Source organism: Oncorhynchus clarkii, unplaced genomic scaffold (genome assembly GCF_045791955.1).
Source record: "Oncorhynchus clarkii lewisi isolate Uvic-CL-2024 unplaced genomic scaffold, UVic_Ocla_1.0 unplaced_contig_8539_pilon_pilon, whole genome shotgun sequence".
Lineage (NCBI taxonomy): Eukaryota > Metazoa > Chordata > Actinopteri > Salmoniformes > Salmonidae > Oncorhynchus > Oncorhynchus clarkii.
Genome location: NW_027260043.1, coordinates 1,446 through 17,982, shown reverse-complemented (window position 1 = coordinate 17,982; position 16,537 = coordinate 1,446). Strand labels below are relative to the sequence as shown.

The window sequence follows — 16,537 nt, the reverse complement described above, 5'->3', positions numbered from 1 at the left end:
GTGTGTGGGAGGAGGGGGGGTAGGTGATATGTGCGTGAGCACACACACCCTGTCTGACGATTAATTTGCGGGGTCACTTGTGTCTGATAAATGAGATTACTGTGTGCTTTATTGTGTCTCACCTCAAACACGTCAATGTCATTACTTTCCAATATGATTAAGAGTAAATGACATTTCAGAGTCAAGTTGTTTGCTCTGGCAGCCGTACAACTGACTGGAAGGCAAGATGAAACACTGTGACAAGAAAGCTGTAACAGAGAATGCTCTTGTCTCTTCAACAACTGATATACTTTGTCAGCCAGGACACGTATTGATGGACTTGATAATAGGGTAGTTGAATATCATTGATCACAGTAGACAGATTACTGTCGTTATCATAATGACAGTTGTAGATTAAGGCCCAGGAGACATTGTTTGCACAAAAAGATTCAGCCAACAATGTTTGATTAGACTTTGAAACCCTTGATTTGTCTCACATCAGAAGAAAGATCTTGCTTCTCTCTATCCTGTCAGTACATATGAAGGAGAGGAGACCAATTAAGTGATGCACTGCATGCCTCCTTATGACCCCTTAATGTATCTTTATAACCTCACCACGTCACCTTATGTCTCCTTTGTAGGTACCTACTGCAGTCACATTCCCCCTCAGGACCTAGTGAGTATCGGTGACAGACTGAGCCTCTATTTCACCTCCAACAACAAGGTAGTGGACACCGGTTTCAGGGCCACCTGGAAGGCTGTGGACCCCAGCCAGGGTGAGTGGAGCTGGGCTTCAGGGCCACCTGGAAGGCTGTGGAACCCAGCCAGGGTGAATGGAGCTGGGCTTCAGGGCCTCCTGGAAGGCTGTTGACCCCAGCCAGGGTGAGTGGAGCTGGGCTTCAGGGCCTCCTGGAAGGCTCTGGACCCCAGCCAGGGGGAGTGGAGCTGGGCTTCAGGGCCTCCTGGAAGGCTCTGGACCCCAGCCAGGGTGAGTGGAGCTGGTCTTCAGGGCCTCCTGGAAGGCTCTGGACCCCAGCCAGGGTGAGTGGAGCTGGGCTTCAGGGCCACCTGGAAGGCTGTGGACCCCAGCCAGGGTGAGTGGAGCTGGGCTTCAGGGCCACCTGGAAGGCTGTGGACCCCAGCCAGGGTGAGTGGAGCTGGGCTTCAGGGCCTCCTGGAAGGCTGTGGACCCCAGCCAGGGTGAGTGGGGCTGTGCTTCAGGGCCTCCTGGAAGGCTGTGGACCCCAGCCAGGGTGAGTGGAGCTGGGTTTCAGGGCCTCCTGGAAGGCTATGGACCCCAGCCAGGATGAGTGGAGCTGGGCTTCAGGGCCTCCTGGAAGGCTCTGGACCCCAGCCAGGGTGAGTGGAGCTGGTCTTCAGGGCCTCCTGGAAGGCTCTGGACCCCAGCCAGGGTGAGTGGAGCTGGGCTTCAGGGCCACCTGGAAGGCTGTGGACCCCAGCCAGGGTGAGTGGAGCTGGGCTTCAGGGCCACCTGGAAGGCTGTGGACCCCAGCCAGGATGAGTGGAGCTGGGCTTCAGGGCCTCCTGGAAGGCTCTGGACCCCAGCCAGGGTGAGTGGAGCTGGTCTTCAGGGCCACCTGGAAGGCTGTGGACCCCAGCCAGGGTGAGTGGAGCTGGGTTTCAGGGCCTCCTGGAAGGCTATGGACCCCAGCCAGGATGAGTGGAGCTGGGCTTCAGGGCCTCCTGGAAGGCTCTGGACCCCAGCCAGGGTGAGTGGAGCTGGTCTTCAGGGCCTCCTGGAAGGCTCTGGACCCCAGCCAGGGTGAGTGGAGCTGGGCTTCAGGGCCACCTGAAAGGCTGTGGACCCCAGCCAGGGTGAGTGGAGCTGGGCTTCAGGGCCACCTGGAAGGCTGTGGACCCCAGCCAGGGTGAGTGGAGCTGGGCTTCAGGGCCTCCTGGAAGGCTGTGGACCCCAGCCAGGGTGAGTGGGGCTGTGCTTCAGGGCCTCCTGGAAGGCTGTGGACCCCAGCCAGGGTGAGTGGAGCTGGGTTTCAGGGCCTCCTGGAAGGCTATGGACCCCAGCCAGGATGAGTGGAGCTGGGCTTCAGGGCCTCCTGGAAGGCTCTGGACCCCAGCCAGGGTGAGTGGAGCTGGGCTTCAGGGCCTCCTGGAAGGCTGTGGACCCCAGCCAGGGGGAGTGGAGCTGGGCTTCAGGGCCTCCTGGAAGGCTGTGGACCCCAGCCAGGGGGAGTGGAGCTGGGTGAATGGACAGACGTTCATGCCTCTAAGCACAGTTCTAGGATCAGCACCATTAGCAACACTCCTAATAAGAACATTCACCATACGTGCCATGGCGGAATACATATCTGACTTCAGATCACTGCTTAGGCGCACCTTCAGCTTCACCACTAAGCCTAACAACAACATTTTTTGTTGTTGAATTTTACCCCCTTTTTCTCCCCAATTTCGTAGTATCCAATTATTAGTAGTTACTATCTTGTCTCATCGCTACAACTCCCGTACGGGCTCGGGAGAGACAAATGTCGAAAGTCATGCGTCCGCCGATACACTACCCAACCAAGCCGCACTGCTTCTTAACACAGCGCTCATCCAACCCGGAAGCCAGCCGCACCAATGTGTCGGAGGAAACACTGTGCACCTGGCGACCCTGGTTAGTGCACACTGCACCCGGCCTGCCACAGGAGTCGCTGGTGCGCGATGAGACAAGGATATCCCTACCGGCCAAACCCTCCCTAACCCGGACGACGTTAGGCCAATTGTGCGTCGCCCCACGGACCTCCCAGTCGCGGCCGGCTGCGACAGAGCCTGGGCGCGAACCCAGAGTCTCTGGTGGCACAGCTAGCGCTGTGATGCAGTGCCCTAGACCACTGCGCCACCTGGGAGGCCAGCCTAACATTCTTATGGATTTACACAAAGTCTTTACACACAGACTCTCCCCACCCTCCTCTCTCCCACTTCCTCCTACAGCTTCATGTGGAGGTGTCTTCAGCAGTGAGCAGGGAGAACTCACCTCTCCTAACTGGCCTAACAACTACCTAGACCAGGCTGTGTGTACCTGGCGTATCTCCATCCCCTCAGCTTCGAACATCCACATTGTCTTCACCCATTTTGAGGTGCAGGCCGTGAACCAGCTGGGACAGTGTGTGGACTACGTGGAGATCTACGGTGGAGCAGGGTTGACCTCACAAGGTTGATACCATAGCGATAACACTATAGAGATGCCATTGAAGTATAATTCATAGAGGATATTTTGTTGGATTTCTGCGAACTGCTGTGGATTCAAGTTACAAATTGTAATTTTTTCAAGGGTGCATTACTTTGATCAATGTAACTAAGTACAGTATATGTGATAAATCTACATTACTTCAATAATACTTTTCTTGTTTGTGATTTTTTACCTGTGCAGATCGCTTCTGTGGCTTTGCGCCGCCCGCTGAGGTTACTGTCGTCGGCAACACGGCTGTGGTCCGTTTCCTCAGCAACAAAGCCAATGTGGAGAAGGGTTTCCGTGGTTACTGGACCACTGATCCCAACTTGTTCCCCACTCTGCCTCCCCCTCCCGCTAACCCATGGGACAACATCACTATCAGTAAGTACAATCACTGGTTAACCACAGATCGAGGATCAGATTACCCTGACGCAAATCCTAACATGAACCATTAGGGGGAATAAAAATATCTGACCTTAGATCTGTGGCAAATGCAGATTGAAGACCATTTTACTGAGAATGTGTTTTTCAATGATTGTGTTTTGCTTTTCGTGTATTGATGTGAATATTGATGTGTGTATTGATGTGTATGCAGGGCTCATCTGTAAAAGTGACCTTGGTCTCAGCATGACTCTCTGTCAAAACTAAACTAAAAATGGCCAACTTCTATCTTCTCATGGGAAGTTCATCTGGACAACTGCTATGTTTACCACAGAGACATTGTCTCTAGGTACATCAATTGGAGCCTTGCCAGCTCAACCAGACTTCAGTTATAAGTGGCTATCCCTTTCCAACAGCAAGGTGACATTTCCCACTGACTGACACTTTGAAAATACTTTCATGAGTACCTTTTTATTAACCGTATATTGACCTGTCTCTCTTCTTCCTATAGGCTGGCCTGAGACGTGTGGCAGCCCTGCTGTACCCCCCAGTAGTGCCACCTTGAGAGTGGTCAACGGGGTAGAGGCTGTGCCCCACTCCTGGCCCTGGCAAGTCTCCATGCAGGTGAGGCCTGGGTTAGTGTGTATGTGTGTGTGTGCAACCGCGTATGTGCAGGACTTATATGCAACTAGTGCCTAAATGCATGTGTGTGCGTGTAATCATGTATGTTGATGAATCTCTCTGTCTTCAGGCCAGTCCGTTTAATCCCATCCCCTACATGCATGGCTGTGGAGGCTCCCTGATCCACAAGCAATGGGTCCTGACGGCCGCTCACTGCTTCATGGCGTAAGCACATACACACACACACACCTCACATTAACACATTATTCTATCCAATCCCAAAATGTGAGTAATAATAGAAACCAAAAATCCCTTCTCCACCGACCCCATCCAGGCCTCTGGGTAACCCCACCTATTGGCGCATGTGTCTGGGTAAGCACCACATGAACTCATCCCGGGACCTCCCTTCCCATGAGGCCTGCTACAAGGTGAACAGCATTTGAATGTTTATTTATTGAGATATAAAAGCTTGTAATATCTAAGTATAAACTGTAATATGATGTCTCTCTTTCTGTATTGTTATTGATGGTTTTTTATCTCCTTCATTTTAATTGATTTACTGTAAAGTAGGTGGCGATTTTTTCTTTCTTCTTCTAAATAAAGTTTGATTTGATTTGATTTCTTTGACTCCAGGTGGACGGCATCATCAGGCACAAGGGCTTTGTGTACGAGCAGGACAAGACGGACATCACTAACGACATCGCCCTGGTGCATTTGAGCTCTGAAGTCAACATGACCAGGGAGATTAGTCCCGTGTGTCTGCAGGCGCTCGGCGCCCTGATGCCTGCTGGGAAACCCTGCTACGTCACGGGGTGGGGCGACGAGAAAGGTATGTTTTTTTTATGGTTTTAAGGAATAGTAGTTCATCAATAGGCACACTCGTAGGTGCACATACAGACACACACCCTTGCAATTCAGATACATGACACACCACTTCAAATACACATTTGAAAATACACCATTTAAATACATGGCACATATTGCATAGCAATACCTACCTCTGCTGAGACTAAACATTGAACTATTTTATGATGCTATAACATCAGCAGCCCCAAATAACCTCTCCTCAAACTGACATTGATAGCTCCACCCATCTCACCCACCTCAGGGCATTCAAATCAAATCAAGATCAAAAGTTTATTTGTCACGTGCGCTGAATATAACAGGTGAAATGCTTACTTACAGGCTCTAACCAATAGGGCAAAAAATGTATTAGGTGAACAATCGGTAGGTAAAGAAATAAAACAACAGTAAAAAGACAGGCTGTATACAGTAGTGAGGCTATAAAAGTAGTGAGGCTACATACAGACACCGGTTAGTCAGGCTGATTGAGGTAGTCTGTACATGTAGATATTGTTAAAGTGACTATGCATATATGATGAACAGAGAGTAGCAGTAGCGTAAAAGAGGGGTTGACAGGTGGTGGGTGGGACACAATGCAGATAGCCCGGTTAGCCAATGTGCGGGAGCACTGGTTGGTCGGCCCAATTGAAGTAGTAAGTACATGAATGTATAGTTAAAGTGACTGTGCATATATGATAAACAGAGAGTAGCAGCAGTGTAAAAGAAGGGTTGGGGGGGGCACACAATGCAAATAGTCCAGGTAGCCATTTGATTACCTGTTCAGGAGTCTTATGGTTTGGGGATAAAAACTGTTGAGAAGCCTTTTTGTCCTAGACTTGGCACTCCGGTACCGCTTGCCATGCGGTAGAGAGAACAGTCTATGACTGGGGTGGCTGGGGTCTTTGACAATTTTTAGGGCCTTCCTCTGACACCGCCTGGTGTAGAGGTCCTTGGTGGCAGGCAGCTTAGCCCTAGTGATGTACTGGGCCGTACGCACTACCCTCCATAAGGCCTTGCGGTCAGAGGCCGAGCAATTGCCATACCAGGCAGTAATGCAACCAGTGCCCTCGATGTTGCAGCTGTAGAACCTTTTGAGCATCTCAGGACCCATGCCAAATCTTTTTCGTTTCCTGAGGGGGAATAAGCCTTGTCATGTCCTCTTCATGACTGTCTTGTGTTTGCACCATTCTAGTTTGTTGTTGATGTGGACACCAATGAACTTGAAGCTCTCAACCTGCTCCACTACAGCCCCGTCGTTGAGAATGGGGGCGTGCTCGGTCCTCCTTTTCCTGTAGTCCACAATAATCTCCTTAGTCTTGGTTAGATTGAGGGATAGGTTGTTATTCTGGCACCACCCGGCCAGGTCTCTGACTTCCTCCCTATAGGCTGTCTCGTCGTTGTCGGTGATCAGGCCTACCACTGTTGTGTCATCTGCAAACTTAATGATGGTGTTGGAGTCATAGCTGGCCATGCAGTCGTGGGTGAACAGGGGGTACAGGAAGGGACTGAGCACGTACCCCTGGGGAGCTCCAGTGTTGAGGATCAGCGTGGCAGATGTGTTGCTACCTACCCTCACCACCTGGGGGGGAGGGGCCTGTCAGGAAGTCCAGGATCCAGTTGCAGAGGGAGGTGTTTAGTCCCAGGATCCTTAGCTTAGTGATGAGCTTTGAGGGTACTATGGTGTTGAACGCTGAGCTTTAGTCAATTAATAGATTTCCTCGCCTAGGAGGGATTATAAGCAGGCTACAATATTAATGCAAAGCCTGGTGTTGGCTGACTGGGTGTGTCATGTTCTTTTCAGGGCTGATAAAGTTTTCATGAGGCCAGGTGGCACTCCACAGCATTGACACCACGTATAGAGTCTGAATCAATTCAGCACACTATTGACACCACGTATAGAGTCTGAGTCAACTCAGCACACTATTGACACCACGTATAGAGTCTGAATCAACTCAGCACTGCAGCATATGACCCCAGAGAGAGACAAAGAAAGCACTCAACCACTCACACAGTGACAAGGCAGTGACACACACAATGCTATATCCGACTCTAACATCTTCTGTTCTGTATCTATCTGAGCTCCCATTGACTCTCAGTGATTACTCTAGTATAGGACTATAACATAGCTAGTAGACATACTGGATATCCATACATTAGTCATGTATAGAGATACAAGGAGGAGTGATATGTTAAGGCTATTCACATCGGGTTCAATGAGGATAGCAAGGCTTGCAAGCTAAGAAGCTAGCTAGCATGGCGACCATGTGATCATGTCCATGTTGAATTAGACAGCAGTTGTAATGGTCATTATAGACATTTGCATGGGGAACATTACATGGGCATGACTATCTCGCCACTCCCCTAACTTGCCGGCCCTCCCCCTTCCTCCCATCTCTCTCTCTCCAGGTAGCCTCTTCCCTGTTGTATCTAAGAAGTTGAACCAGGCAGCCCTGCCCATCGTCCCCTTCGCCACCTGCAGTAAGCCAGCCTACTGGTGGGACACCCTGAGACCCTCTATGATCTGTGCCGGATACGAGTCTCCAGACGAGCTCAAGTCAGCCTGCCAGGTAGACTACGGACCCCTACCCAGCTACAGTGCCTCGTTTTGGGCAAGGGGAGGAACCGAGAGAGCCTGGTGGTACAACCTACTATCCAGAGAGTGGCTCGTTTTGCGCTAGGAGAGGTTGGGAGAAGGCCTGGTTGTTCAACCTAACTAACCAGCTTTAGTGCTTAGTTTTGGGGTAGGTTACGGGGGTTGGCTGGTTGTATCACCTTGGCTTCGACCGAGACCAAGTGGCTTGTTGTTATATTACACAATGATAATACAGTCCGGTGGTTTCTCCTGGTTGGAATGCATTATGTAACACAGCACATAGCATTTGTTTGTGATCAGTCAGCCTTGATAATGGTTTAATTAGTTTGGTGTTGTGGTGGGACAGAGGACAAAGAGCATAGGAACTACATAGTTGTCTGTCATAATGAGGTCCATATGAATGACAGCAGTGTAAGTCTTTGACCTCCACGTGCTGCTATGTATTTTACCCAGCAGCTCTTGCGCTACTCTCAGTGTTGTTCTTTCCCTCTGTAGTGTGTTTTGTTACCGTATAGCCTTAGTAGCCTGAGTACGTTGAGTACGTGTGCTTCCTATCCTATGATGTGAATTAATGTCTGAAAATAATTCACTAGCGATTATGTTCTTTGCGAGACTATGTCAATAAAAGTAATCCAACTCTTTTGGGACAGTTGCTGGTTGAATCCTGTTAATATTTTAATTGTCATCTATAATTACATTAAAATGTTCACTCTCCTTTCTCCTCATCCTCTCTCCTCTCCTCATCCTCTCTCCTCTCCTCCTCTGCAGGGTGACTCAGGTGGACCCTTCGCCTGCCAACCCTCAGCCTCAGACCCTTGGGAGGTCCACGGCATCGTCAGCTTTGGCGCCTTCGGCTGTATCAAGGACAAGAAACCCTCTGTGTTCACCAGAGTGTCCTCCTTCAACGACTGGATCGGTGATAACATGAAGAGGTTCATCTATGAGAAGTCGCTAAACTAAAGCGAAATCACTGATCTCAGAACTGTTGGGGGGATGTTGATTTAGTTGCTACCTAACCACAGATCTAGGATCAGATTATAATGACTCATCTCAAAACTGTTTTGTCAGGTTGGATAGTGTGGGTTGGAGTTGGAACCTAACCACAGAGCTATGATCAGATTAGTTTAACCTGACGCATAACATAACATCTATTAGGTAGGTGAGAAATGATCCGATCCTGTTAGGGCAGATTGATCCTACCGTCTACACTCATTAAGGTTTAACACTACAGTATTTATACACTGCAGGCCCCAAGAGGTTTCATCATATATTTGAGTCATTTAGCAGATGCTCTTACCCAGTGTGACTTAAAGGAGCAATTAGGGTTAAGTGCCTTGCTCATGGGCACATCGGCTGATACAGTATTTCATCTAGTCGGCTCGGGGTTTCAAACCTGGCCCAACGCTCTTAGCCGCCAGGCTACCTGCCACTCCAGTAGGGAGGTCTAATACACTGCAGCACCACAGTACCTTATGGACATTAGGATTATACTGTGTATACCAGTACAGATGATTGAGGGAATACTTTTCGCATAATGTCTGCATATCAAACTCCTATTCTCACCATGTAGAAATATTGTAAGTAATGTGATCATGATTCATGTTGCAATTGCTTCCATTCTGGATCTTTGAATAAAATCCTTATTTTGCATATTTTCTCACTTCTGGAACAGTAATGTGATTCTACATATTACCTCACAAGGATTATAAAATCCCCCTTTCCTCCCCAGCCTTAGTATACTGTCATCCATTCTCCCTTCTGACTCAGCCAAATCCTACAGGCAGACTCTTCAAAATGATATTCCTTTAGTCACATGACCCATCCGCTCAGCCAATGAGAGCGCGGGGCTCAGATTTCAGCCCAGGAGGAGACAGCCAGCCACTAATCTGTGTTTCAGAACAGGGGGTTGTAAAACAAGGAATCTCCTGTGTAGACTGGAGTCTTTACCCATTGTTCCACACTCTACCTTGGATTATTTTTGCTGTTGTTATTTTTGGATGGCACTAGTCTGGGTGAAAGGGTTTGCCAGCTTTGGGCAAGGTTTAGGCGGTGTGTATCCGGGACAGGAGTGAAGACAGGGAGCAGAAGAAGGAGGGAGGATAGTAATTTTTCTTCATCCTTCTTTTCTGCAGACTGCAGGCATTTCCCTGAGAGAATGGGGGCAGGAGCGCTCACCATCTGTGTAAGTAGCTACAAAGCCTTTTTCCTCAGCCGACCCGGCTGGCAGGCACAGGGGCTTCTATCTCGGTGGCAAGGCGCTTTATGGATGTATAACGGGACACTCTTACAGTTCACTCAGCCATAGGCAGCACACTCTTTTGTGTGTGTGTGTGTGACAGCGAGAGTTGGCTTTTACATCGGTCTGGGCACAGAGAGAGTCTTTTTAAAATGTCTTCTAACTGTCACAGTTCTGCAGTCTGTTTCTTCCTGGCACTGAAACACTGTCCTCTCTCTCTACATCTCCCTCCATTTTCAAAATAACTTTATTTAGGTTACTGAACACAAACACGCATCAGAGTAACAGGGACAAGACGTGTTTACTGAAAGTGAAGAACGTTCTCCAGCACTGTGTGTTCAGTAGGTAGACCAAGCTTTTCTCTCCCTGGTAACTCTTACTCGACATCACGTAATTCTGAGTCAGACTTCCCTAATGGGCTACAACACATAAACCCAGTAGAGATGGCATCATGGCAGCATGACTAGAACAGTGCTACCTTTATGCTAACTAACTCTATCTGAGTCCATGTTCCTTAGCAATGATCCAGTGACTCAGTTTTTAAAAGGGAATCTGTAATGAAAGCCGTTATGACGAACTCTTTAAAAAACATCCATCTCGCACAAGGAACATTTGAGCAATATTATGAGTAAACCCTAGTCCATTCCCTCTATAGTCTCAGGATTACTTGCCTTATAAGGACAACAACTACCCCATAGTATGAAAACTGTGATACGAGCTAGTCACTACTTCAGACTTCTAGTTGAGCAGCAGTTGTTACTGCTAGGACTGTTTTTCCTGTGGTGCTGCCATACCAGTTGCTCCTACGGTCACCCACATTGGGAGAGACAAAGAGGGGGAGGGAACAAGAGGAAGCATGCTAGGGCATGCTATCCCCCTCTGTGAGTCAGTTAAGGAGGCAGCCAAACTTCTGTGTGGTCTAAAATCACCATACAATTGATTTATTCCCAAAAAGCTGTGTAAATGAGAATAGGCTCTCGCATCCCATCTAGACACTGAGGAGTAATGGTGGACTTTAAAAGAAGTATGCTTTCTCAAGGTGTTCACAAGTAGTTGAAGAGTGTATGGACTACTATCTTCAACACTCAACAGTTGCTACAAATGTAGGATCTTAATTTGAGCCAGTTTGCTACAGCTGGAAAATAATTATCCAGCATCAGGAAATGTGAATTATTATGTGTATTATAATTTATGGACATTCCAGGGGTTGATGCCTTTTTTGTAAGGGAAGGTCAAGTCTGAAATTTCGGGGTGCAAATTACAAACTTCAGAAACCTTTTAAAACATCAAATGCACGACACGTTTTAAATTTCCTGCAGGTGATCAAATTATCATCCTTCATCTGTACTGTCATGGCCCTCCAGGTGTTTATAGGAAGCCATTCTTTTACAGCGTCAAGAGGTTGTAGCAGTAGTGCGATAATGTCCCTCTGGTCCTCTGGGGGAGGAGAGAGGGATGATGACAGGAGAGGGGATAAGGGGTTAAAAGGGCTAATCACAATATAATGGTCGAGTCAACAATAGAGTAGCAAGCTAGAGGCCATTAGGTATTAGCTTGCATTTCCTTTCATGTGTATGTACTATGTAGTTGAAAGATTATAGTAGTTGACAAGAATCATTAAAAGCATTACACTGATAAGTAAGTAAAGTTGGTGTGTGTGAGAGAGAGAGGCGTTAAATTCTACACCCACCTAAAAGGAAGCGATTCCCAAACCTTCCATAACAAAACCATCACCTACAGAGAGATGAACCTGGAGAAGAGTCCCCTAAGCAAGCTGGTCCTGGGGCTCTGTTCACAAACACAAACAGACCCCACAGAGCCCCAGGACAGCAACACAATTAGACCCAACCAAATCATGAGAAAACAAAAATATAATTATTTGACACATTGGAAAGAATTAACAAAAACCAGAGCAAACTAAAATGCTATTTGGCCCTAAACAGAGAGTACACAGTGGCAGAATACTTGACCACTGAGACTGACACAAAATTAAGGAAAGCTTTGATTATGTACAGACTCAGTGAGCATAGCCTTGCTATTGAGAAAGGTCACCGTAGGCAGACCTGGCTCTCAAGAGAAGACAGGCTATGTGCACACTGCCAACAAAACGAGTTGGAAACTGAGCTGCCAAATGTATGACCATATTAGAGACACAAACTCAGCAAAAAAAAAAAAGTCCCTTTTTCAGGACCCTGTCTTTCAAAGATAATTCGTAAAAATCAAAATAACTTCACAGATCTTCATTGTAAAGGGTTTAAACACAGTTTCCCATGCTTGTTCAATGAACCATAAACAATTAATGAACATGCACCTGTGGAACAGTCGTTAAGACACTAAGAGCTTACAGACGGTAGGCAATTAAGGTCACAGTTATGAAAACGTAGGACACTAAAGAGGCCTTTCTACTGACTCTGAAAAACACAAGAAAGAAAGATGCCCAGGGTCCCTGCTTATCTGCGTGAATGTGTTTTAGGCATGCTCCAAGGAGGCATGAGGACTGCAGATGTGGCCAGGGCAATAAATTGCAATGTCCGTACTGTGAGACGCCTAAGACAGCGCTACAGGGAGACAGGACGGACAGCTGATCTTCCTCGCAGTGGCAGACCACGTGTAACAACGCCTGCACAGGATCGGTACTTCCGAACAATCGCACATGCGGGACAGGTACAGGATGGCAACAACAACTGCCTGAGTTACACCAGGAATGCACCCGTGCTTAGACTGTCCGCAATAGGCTGAGAGAGGCTGGACTGAGGGTTTGTAGGCCTGTTGTAAGGCAGGTCCTCACCAGACATCACCAGCAACAACGTTGCCTAGGGGCACAAACCCACCATTGCTGGACCAGATAGGACTGGCAAAAAGTGCTCTTCACTGACGAGTCACGGTTTTGTCTCACCAGGGGTGATGGTCGGATTCGCATTTATCGTCGAAGGAATGAGTGTTACACCGAGGTCTGTACTCTGGAGCGGGATCGATTTGGAGATGGAGGTTCCGTCATGGTCTGGTGCGGTGTGTGTCACAGCATCATCGGACTGAGCTTGTTGTCATTGCAGGCAATCTTAATGCTGTGTGGTACCCTTCCTGCAGGCTCATCCTGATATGTCCCTCCAGCATGACAATGCCACCAGACATACTGCTCGTTCTGTGTGTGATTTCCTGCAAGACAGGAATGTCAGTGTTCTGCCATGGCCAGCGAAGAGCCCGAATCTCAATCCCATTGTGCACGTCTGGGACCTGTTGGATCGGAGGGTGAGGGCTAGGGCCATTCCCAGCAGAAATGTTCGGGAACTTGCAGTTACCTTTGTGGAAGAGTGGGGTAACATCTCACAGCAAGAACTGGCAAATCTGGTGCAGTCCATGAGGAGGAGATGCACTGGAGTAATTAATGCAGCTGGTGGCCACACCAGATACTGACTTACTTTTGATTTTGACCCCCCCTTTGTTCAGGGACACATTATTCAATTTCTTTTAGTCACATGTCTGTGGAACTTGTTCAGTTTATGTCTCAGTTGTTGAATCTTATGTTCATACAAATATTTACACACGTTAAGTTTGCTGAAAATAAATGCAGTTGACAGTGAGAGGACGTTTTTTTTTTTTGAGTTTATTTCCCCCAGATTACACAGACCCGCAAAGATTTAGAAAACAATTTTGATAACTCTCATATCTATTGGGTGAAATACCACAGTGTGCAATCACAGCAGCAAGATTTGTGACCTTTTGCCACAAGAAAAGGGCAACCAGTGAAGAACAAACACCATTGTAAATACAACCTATATTTATGTTTTGTTGGGGTTTTCTTCGGGTGAAGGAGAGTCGGACCAAAATGCAGCGTGGTATTCTTGATACATATTTAATAATGAAGAAAAAACGAACAATACAAAAACAACAAACGTAACGTGAAAACCTATACAGCCTATCTGGTGACCACAAACACAGAGACAGGAACAATCACCCACCAAACACTCAAAGAATATGGCTGCCTAAATATGGCTCCCAATCAGAGACAACGATAAACACCTGCCTCTGATTGAGAACCAATTCAGACAGCCATAGACTTACCTAGAATACCCTACTAAGCCACAATCCCAATACCTACTAAAACCCCAAGACAAAAACACACCACATAAATAAACCCATGTCACACCCTGGCCTGTCCAAAATAATAAAGAAAACACAAAATACTAAGACCAGGGCGTGACATGTTTATTTATTTTCCCTTTTGTACTTTAATGTCACGTTGTGTGTGTAGGTGGCAGGGATGTCAGGTGCAGGAGGATCCAATTCAGTATAAATTGAGTATTTTAATAACTTAAAAACACAAACTCCAAAACCAAAGTCCATAATGAAATAAATGTGGGTACAAGAACTCGTCGCACACCAATCCATAAAACACAAACATAACAACAAACAATCTCTGACAAGGACATGAGGGGAAACAGAAGGTTAAATACACAACATATAATGAATGGGATTGGAACCAGGTGTGTAAGAAGACAAGACAAAACCAATAGAAAATATGAGAGAGAGAGAGAGAGAGAGAGGGAGAGGGAGAGGGAGAGAGAGAGAGAGAGAGGAGAGGGAGGGAGAGAGAGATGGACAGAGAAGGTGGGACAGAGACAGAGAAGGAGGGAGAGAGAGAAAGGTTAAAGAGTTGTATTTGATTGTGCCACTTTATAAGCTGAGTGAGTAGTACACTTATCCCTTACTCTAGGTCACTGTCTCAGTGAGTCACCAGTGTGTGTTTATGTGTGTGCGTGGCGTGCATGCGTCTGTGTGTGCAGATTTAGGGGACATCTGCTTGCAACGGCTTGTGTCACTGACAGGCAGAGTAGCTCAGACAGGGCTTAGCTCTTAAACACCTGTGCAGGAGCACTACTGAAATACTACTACAGCTGTAGTACTGAGCCAACGTATATACTGGAGATGTACTGGAGACGTACTGGAGACGTACTGGAGATCTACTGGAGATATTCCAAGTCTGACTATTTAATCCTCTATACAAGGGGTTCCCAAACTTTTTCACTCAGGCCCCATTTCCAGCATTGGGTAACATCCCACGCACCCTGTGCACACACCACGTCTATTTCTATGATAGTCTCTTGGTGCGCTCCACTACAGCCCTGTTGATGTGAATGGGGGCGTGTTCGGCCTGCCTTTTCCTGTAGCCCACAACAATCTCCTTTGTCTTGCTCATGTTAAGGGAAAGGTTGTTGTCATGGCACCACACTGCCAGGTCTCTGATCTCCTCCCTATAGGCTGTCTCATCGTTGTTGGTGATCAGGCCTACCACCGTTGTGTCGTCAGCAAACTTAAGGATGGTGTTGAAAAGTCCGTGCTTGGCCACACAGTCGTAGGTAAACAGTGTGTATAGGAGGGGGAGCTGGACCCGTACCCCTGAGCACTGTGTTGAGGATCAACGTGGTAGATGTTTTGTTGCCTACCCTCACCACCTGGGGTGGCCCATCAGGAAGTCCAGGATCCAGTTGCAAAGGGAGGTGTTTAGTCCCAGTGTCCTTAGCTTAGTCATGAGCTTTGTGGGTTCTATGGTGTTGAACGCTGAGCTGTAGTCAATGAACAGCATTCCCACATAGGTGTTCCTTTTGTCCAGGTGGGAAAGGGCAGTGTGGAGTGTGATTGAGATTGCGTTACCTGTGGATCTGTTGAGCCATAGGCAAATTGGAAGTGGGTTAGGGTTTCCTGGGATGATGGTGTTGATGTGAGGCCTGACCAGCCTTTCAAAGCATTTCATGGCTACCGACATGAGTTCAGACGTACTGGAGACGTACTGGAAACATTCTGGAGGTCTACTGGAGGTGTACTGGAGATGTACTGGAGACGTACTGGAGATCTACTGGAGACCTACCGGAGACGTACCGGAGACGTACCGGAGACGTACCGGAGACGTACCGGAGATGTACCGGAGATGTACCGGAGACGTACCGGAGACGTACCGGAGACCTACTGGAGACGTACCGGAGATGTACTGGAGATCTACCGGAGACGTACCGGAGACGTACCGGAGATCTACCGGAGACGTACCGGAGACGTACTGGAGATCTACCGGAGACGTACCGGAGACGTACTGGAGACGTACTGGAGACGTACTGGAGACGTACTGGAGATCTACCGGAGACGTACCGGAGACGTACTGGAGACGTACTGGAGACGTACTGGCGATCTACTGGAGATCTACTGGAGATATTCGAAGCCTGACTACTTAATCCTCTATACCAGGGGTTCCCACACTTTTTCACCCAGGCTCCCCTTCCAGCATTGGGTAACACCCCTAACCCCCCCCCCCGCATCACGTCTATTTCGACATAGTTAGTCGACATTGTTATTATACAGTCCTCCTATCTGTTATCACCTTGCCTAATGAAACTGGGAACCCTTAGAGCTGTGCGTGCCAATGTCAATGTCACGGTGTGTGTGTGTGTGTGTGTGTGTGAGAGAGAGAGAGAGAGGAGAGAGCCATCTCCGGACCCCAAAGGGATCTCAAAAGTGTGTGTGTGTGCGCCTGTGTGTGTGTGTACATGGGGTCCTAATGCTAAGGCATCTGTCATGGTACAGCTCCCCTCTCCGTAACCCTCTGAGCACCATCTGGGAGATGGGTCCCAAATAGCCCGGCTGAGATTATAGAAGTATGTTTGAATCAGTGGAGGACGAATGGTTAAATCCAAAAGTGACATCA

The 16,537-nt window shown here is 47.9% G+C and overlaps 1 protein-coding gene across 1 annotated transcript; it reads left to right on the top strand.

Annotated features, from left to right (window-relative positions):
- The first annotated feature begins 2,810 nt into the window (after positions 1-2,810).
- LOC139401059 (chymotrypsin-like elastase family member 2A) lies at positions 2,811-8,719 on the top strand. Its single transcript, XM_071145572.1, has 8 exons — positions 2,811-3,150; positions 3,368-3,550; positions 4,062-4,174; positions 4,302-4,396; positions 4,506-4,599; positions 4,805-5,000; positions 7,421-7,581; positions 8,376-8,719. The coding sequence occupies exons 1-8, from the start codon at positions 2,811-2,813 to the stop codon at positions 8,565-8,567; spliced, it is 1,374 nt and encodes a 457-aa protein (XP_071001673.1). The 3' UTR covers positions 8,568-8,719.
- The last annotated feature ends 7,818 nt before the right edge of the window (positions 8,720-16,537 follow it).